Below are 7,104 nucleotides of genomic sequence, written 5' to 3' on the forward strand. Positions count from 1 at the left end.
GATAAACTTACAAAAGATTAAAGAACAACAAAGGGCATCTAGAGATTCTAGAGCCACAACTTTTACAAAAAATAGTGCTAGCTAGCACATAGGAAATTTGGGACATGTCAAATAGAATTAAGTTCAACTATTTTTTTAAAATTTTTTTTTTCATAATAATTGAAGGCAATATATATTCCATCTTTGGTAAAAAAAATTTGACATTTGCATTTCATCAATTGGTGATGAACATTCTCTGACTGATCATCCCCACATTCAGAGGACCAGTGTCCTTATTTTCTGGGGAAACCGTAGCATCTTGATCAGTATTGTTCTGATTGTTGTATAGAGTAGATGTGTTTTATTCATATATTGACCAGTGTTGACTATAATTGGTTCCTACTAGATTTGTGATTGATTGCATTGCACATGATATGTTGGTTGTGAAGTGTACCCACCATTAATTGTCCTCTTATAGTTTAGAATGTGATCCTTAGGCCGCCAGGCCGCCATCTGTTTGTGTGGTCACCCTGCTCTATGCACATAATATTTAAGCAGAGGCATATAATCACTTCAATTAATTAATTTGATCAGTTTGCAGTAACATTACGTGATGGACATATATCAAAGCATTTGATACCATCACGACCCAAGTTCGACCCAAGTCAGGATTTCGAGTTAGGAGAACCGATGATCTATGAAATGTGATTATTTGAGCTTAATTTATAGAGGAGGCCAAGATTTTGGCGAGAGGGTGTAAAGTTTTATTTTCCTTAAAACCAATTCAAATAAGACTCTAATATGTCTACAATTTTATTTTTTGCACAACTCATGTAGGGTCGAGCCCCCTTGGGGCCTAATGTGACTCTAATAAGGCTCTAATATGTCTACAATTTTATTTCTTGTGCAACTCATGTAGGGTCGGGCCCCCTTGGGGCCTAGTGTGGCTCTGTGGGTGGCATATATAATATAAAGCATTTTGCATACTACTTGTTAGTTTATTACACCTTTATGGCTAGGGTCTTTAGCAAATTTCTAACTAAGTTTTTCTTTAGAAAGTCATTTTTACATTTTAGTTACATACCTTTCTGCTATATTTTTAAAAAAATTTAATTTAAATATTCTTTCTTTATTTCTTTTTGGTATTTTAGAAAGAGGAAGATCTGTTGGTGGACGAAATAAAAAATCGATGGAAAACTATTTATCAAAGCTATAATACCTCAGTGAGTATCATCTAAAAATAAAAATAAACATTAAAAGCTTTAGTACCTTACACTACTGTTGAAAAAGGGAACTAGTAAATGAGAAAATTAGTGACAGATCAGAAAACAGGAAAAATGAATTATCTTGTACTATTACTTTATGACAAATGGAAACATGTGATCTTGTTCAGTTGTTTGGTTCACACACAACAAAGGGTTTGACAAAATAATTTCCATAATTCCATTACATTAGTGTGAGTAATTTTTAGTATATAATTACGTTTTAGATAGTCATTAATTTTCTTCCTCTACTGTTCACTGGTTCACTGGTTCACTGGTTCTGTTCTTTTCTTCCATATCGTACCACTCAAACTCAAGTACTGTAACATCATCCACCACAACAGAAATGAAATCTCAACCTGAATTTCAGGAAATGCACGCTTTGTTGAAATGATATCTCAATATTGAAACGTTCATATTCAAACATTGACACCAATGAGAGTTTCACTACATGCATGTCTCACTCAAAAATGGTACAGACTCGTTGTTAAGGAGCTGTCATGGACAAAGACACGTCCTTGGACATGAATAAATTTATCATGTATGACTAAGTGTTTAATGTTATATGATAAAGATGTTGTTGGAGTTGAAAGTTTGAAAACCCTACCTGATGACAAAACCACTGGCTGAAAGTGGGTTGTAGAATCCAAAGAATATTATTGTTCAGGACATCATTGAGTAAGGCACAAAAAGACATGGTTCTCATTCTAATTTCTTTTTTTTTTTTTGGATAAAATGTGTGTAATTGTTATTGTCTAGATTTGAATAATGAATAAATTGAAATCTAATTACGCATGTGCCTAGGTTTGCCGACAAATAAAACTCCAAAATTGTGATTTTAAAAGCTAGCCATATAAATATATAACCACTACAGTTTTAAAAAGAAAAAAAAAAGGGTTTTTGCAATTAGTTTTCAAAGTAGTTTTAGACTTTTAGTACACTACTCTATCCCTTCAATTGAAGGGCCCAATCTTTTGGGGAAAAATTCAAAAACATAATTATTGAAGTAGAAGTGTTTGAGATATGGGCCCAAAAGCCCTATGGTTCTCTTCTATCAGATTTTTATTTTTGTACACTTTTGTGTGGTCCTTACTTCAAGGGCCACCTTTTGATGATGGAGCTCCAAATCAAAGGGCCTGAGCATGCCACAAATCCTAGGACTTTTTTTGGACTTAATTCTGAGGCTATCTTAGATTTTTCAATAGGCACGTTTTTCCACTAATCAACCCACCTGAAGTCTGTGGACCATTTTTAATATTTCACATATATGGCGATTTTTTTTTTTTTTTGATGAGAATCAATGAAAACACTCTTGAAAGATTGAAGCAATGAAAGTGGATTTCACTAGACCCATGGTCCGTCGGCAAAATTTGATTTTTAGTAAATTTTTTTTATGGAAAATTTTTTGGTAAAGATTTTTTTTTTTTTTTTTGAAAGACTTTAGTTTTACACAAACCCAGCAAACTTTTATTTTTTCCTTTTCTCCCATCGAAACACAATGGCGTTGCTAGATAAAATAATAATAATAGTAATATTGTCCTTTGAAGTTTCAAAAATAAAAAGAGAGGTATTTTAGAATACCTCATTTTTTCATATCTCTCTCTTTCTCTCTCTCACCAGCTCTCGAACCCAAGATCTGATACTCATTATAAGTAGTCAAACCATTGAGTTGCTAAGAGAGCCGGTACAAGATTTTGCATACTTAACTATATTAACATTTGAAAAACGCGCCCTAAAATATATCAAGAGAACAATGACAAAACTATAATAAATTTTTTTTTGAGGAAAACTAACTATAATACTTAATTGCAAATATCCAATCATATATAATGAAGTTATTATTAACCCACCCAAATTATATTCTTTGCAGTCAATATCTTAATTCAAGAAAAATTGAAATGTCCACATTGCTATCCAAAATATCAATGTTCGTGCATTACTTTTGATATGATTCTAATTACAAATAATAACATGGTTATAATATTGGTTGCAAGTTCAAGTATAGGGATGACAATTTTTCCCCGCCTCGCTTAATCCGTCCTTCCCTACTTCGCCCCACACGGGTTTTTCCCACCCCGCAAAGGTGGTGAGGCAGGGATGGGGCAAGATTTTAGCCCCGCCCCTCCCCGCCCTCACCCTGCTCCGCATTACTAGGGTTATAATTATAAATTTTTTATACCCTAAAACCCTACTATTTAAACAAACATATCAATATTAGCTTATTTTATTCTACCCAATGTGGTTCTCTGCCTTTATTTTGTTATGTGTTATACTATGAGATTTTTATTATTTTTTTTTATGATTGTCTTGTTAAACATTTAGATATATTATTCAATTTTTTCTAAAAATTGATTTGATTTGATGGGATAAATTTAGTTGTAATTTTAAGTATATTTTTATTAATGAAATATGTTTCATTAAAAAAATTGTACTAGTTGTAGGACAAATTAACAAAAAAGTAGAGTTTTACGGGGTGGGGCGGGGTCCTAAGGGGTGGGGATGGGGTTAGAAAGTTTTCCTAGTCATACGGGGTGGGGCAAGGATGGGCAAGACAAAACCATGCGGGGCAGGGATGAAGACTCCATCCTTCGGCCCCGCCCCATCCCATTGCTATCCCTACTCAAGTACGGTGAATTGTCAAAAGGTCTTTTATCAGTGCATACATGATATAACATAAAGAATGAATTATGAAATTCTGACTAAGGTTTGTGTTTGATACAATCTTCTTAAAATAGATCTCACCTTTCACAATTAATGAGTGTTTTGAGACTCTTAAGCTTTTATCTCTTAGAATACAATGATCACATACACAAATAATCCGGATACATAAAGCCATAAATTATCTTTCTTTTAATGATACCCTTGAATTTTTTTTTTTTCAGGAGTCAAGAGAATGAAAAAAAATATATTAAACATATATATAAGATGCAAACTTGAACAAGTCTGGGATATTGTTTTCTTACTAATAAGACACATGTATGATGTCAAGTGTTTTATATATGTGGATCCATATCAATTACAATGGTGAAAATTTATATATATATATATTTTATAATTATTAATATGGTATGTTGTGAATAAAGTTACATCACTTGATTTAATCTGATGGTATTTTTATTAAACACAAATCAAAAAACTAGTTTGACTTAGGATTGCCTCTTGGCAGCTATTAAGATAAGGGGTGACTTTGGCAGAGCCTTATAATTAAAATTGATTTTATATATTATTATTATTATTCCTGGTGATCACAGTTTTATATGTCAAATTTGATCCCGCCCAATAATGACAGCCTTTCCACCTAATGCACTGAGAGTGAGAGAATTGGGTTTCACAGAGAAGCAAGAAGCTTTGGTGAAAGAATCATGGAAGGTGATGAAGCAAAATATTCCTGAGCACAGCCTCCGTTTCTTCACCTTGTAAGTAGAGAGAGAGAGAGAGAGAGAGAGAGATAAAGAACAAAGATTAAGTCTTTTTTCACGTTCATTCCATATATAACAATTTTGTATGGTTGAATTAATTGCTGATGTTGAATATTCAGGATCCTGGAGATGGCACCAGCAGTGAAGAACATGTTCCCCTTTCTGAAAGACTCTGATGAAATACCACAAAATAATCCTAAGCTCAAGGCCCACGCTTTCATCGTTTTCAAGATGGTGAGTTTTTATTTTCCAAGATTACATTTGTGCATGAATATTGTAAACACCCTTTACTGTTTGTTTGATTTCTTAAGGCCCAAAGGATGAAATATTGTAAACACCCAGAAAACTCAAAACTGTACTTACTATTCAAGATCTCATAATCTAAATTTGATATTTTTAGATACTTTTTCAGACCTATTGGTAGCAGCCAAAAATTTGTCTGATTGTAAATGTAAACAATACATGCACCAGCACCACACAATCTTTGATGTTTCTGTATCAAACACGTGTCCGTGTCAGACACACCAGATATTCTACGTACGTGTCACTATATTGAGAAAAAAAAATTATTTATCAAAATTCCTTTGATTTTAAATACATTTTTAAGGTTTATTTGGATACTGTTTATTGTTAAAAACTGAAAACACTATAACAAAATAATTTTTAAATTATGAATAGTACCCGTGGGACCTAGATTTATTGCTTCTTGCTGCGTTTTCCGTACTTATGGGTCTTGTGAATAATGTGCAAGATCCAAAGAAAAATGCAAAATGCCTTCCGCGTTTGCTATGCAAACATTCACTTACTTGAAACTTGTTATTTATTTTTAAAACTTAAAATAAACACAAAAAATGCCTATAAATAATTAAAATATAATTAAAGTAAATATTAATTAATTAATTGTTTTATTTCCATTGCATTGTATTTTAATTTTTCAACAATTATATACCTTATTGTTTTATCTTATAAGTGTTTTACACACACACACATATATATATATATATATATACTTTTTAAAAGAAATTGTGATTAGTAGCCATGTTTATAACCTTGGTAAACTATTTAAAATAAGACAAAATTTAGGTAGAGTATCTTAGGTTCCTCCTTTAAGATTCAGCTATGGGACTATTCTAATGTCCAAGCACCACAAGAGATGTTGGAACCATTGAGATATACATTTAACCCCAATATTATAAAAATAAATAAATTATTTTCTTGTGATTAGTGATATATTAGGTTATAAAGCTTTATATGATAAAATTAGTAGTATTCCATTCATAATTGATTCACTATATATTTCGATGTATGCATCAAAGACATGCAACTCAGCTATTCAATTGCGGGAGAAAGGTCAAGTGGTGCTGCGCGATGTCCCTCTGAAGCATTTAGGGTCAGTCCATCTCGAGAAAGGAGTCGTCGATTCCCATTTTGAGGTAAACTCCCCTAATTGTATCTATGCTATCATGGGAAATTAGTTTGAGGTTTACATTTATATTACTTTGTTTTAGAAGAACATTTATATTACTAATTTCAAACATGGTATTTTAGTAAAGATATAGAAGAACATGTAGATACATTTGCATTGTGTAGTATTTGATTTTCTGATGATTTAGGTGGTGAAAGAAGCGCTACTAGGAACAATCAAAGAGGCAGTTGGAGAAAGTTGGAGTGATGAGATGGGCGGAGCCTGGGGTGAAGCCTACGATCAGTTGGCTGCAACTATCAAGACTCAGATGGAAGAAGAAGCTGCTCAGCCTCAGTTATCTTCAAATTAACTTTTCTATGTATATATATACTAGTGGCATTTGAACGTGTTATGCTCATTCTCCACACCGTTTGCAAAAGATAATTTGAAGACTTTTAACTCCCATGTGTTACTGTTCATTAGTTTCCAAGTGATTGTAGAGAAAAATTAATGGTTGTGTAATTTATGCTTGAGTTATGTTATGGAGTGTCATACATAAAGAAATAAAATATAATAATTAAAGAAGTGTTATAATTCAAAATATAACAAGTGAACATGATGGAAAAGGATTGATCCTCTCTATTTGATGAGAAGGGTAATTTCATTTTCAAATTAAAAATTAAAAATCTAAAAATATGTTCAATAAAATTTTAAATGACATGACACTCTATACAAATTAAATTTTTAGAAAATAAAATCTTAACCTTAAAATAAGGTTTCTCCATTTCACTAATGGAGAATCTTGTGCTAAGTTTGACCTGCCTAATAAACTTTTTGTGGAAAAAAAAAAAAAATAGATGACATCATCCACAACTGCCATGGAAAAGAAAATTAATGATGGTGGACGGCAGTCTCAAGAGAAGCAAAACAAGAAGGGTGAGATTGAGGGAATAAGTCAAAACTATGAAGACAATTGAGACTTCATAAGAAAAATTGAGACTGCAAAAGGAAATGAAAAAAAGTTTAGATGAAAAAAAAA

General features: G+C 32.1%; 1 protein-coding gene across 1 annotated transcript; it reads left to right on the forward strand.

The window, feature by feature from the left end:
* Nucleotides 1-4,438: 4,438 nt before the first annotated feature.
* On the forward strand, nucleotides 4,439-6,530 carry LOC126697143 (non-symbiotic hemoglobin 2). Its single transcript, XM_050394011.1, has 4 exons — nucleotides 4,439-4,657; nucleotides 4,780-4,894; nucleotides 5,977-6,093; nucleotides 6,274-6,530. The coding sequence occupies exons 1-4, from the start codon at nucleotides 4,524-4,526 to the stop codon at nucleotides 6,433-6,435; spliced, it is 528 nt and encodes a 175-aa protein (XP_050249968.1). The 5' UTR covers nucleotides 4,439-4,523; the 3' UTR covers nucleotides 6,436-6,530.
* Nucleotides 6,531-7,104: the final 574 nt, after the last annotated feature.

This window comes from Quercus robur, chromosome 8 (assembly GCF_932294415.1).
Source record: "Quercus robur chromosome 8, dhQueRobu3.1, whole genome shotgun sequence".
Lineage (NCBI taxonomy): Eukaryota > Viridiplantae > Streptophyta > Magnoliopsida > Fagales > Fagaceae > Quercus > Quercus robur.

What these genes read in the sequence shown, in the direction of transcription:
- LOC126697143 (XM_050394011.1), top strand. Translation starts at nt 4,524, where the DNA reads ATGACAGCCTTTCCACCTAATGCACTGAGAGTGAGAGAATTGGGTTTC. An exon ending in CTTTCATCGTTTTCAAGATG is followed by an intron (nt 4,895 to 5,976) that starts GTGAGTTTTTAT and finishes TATGCATCAAAG; the next exon opens with ACATGCAACTCAGCTATTCA. An exon ending in TCGTCGATTCCCATTTTGAG is followed by an intron (nt 6,094 to 6,273) that starts GTAAACTCCCCT and finishes CTGATGATTTAG; the next exon opens with GTGGTGAAAGAAGCGCTACT.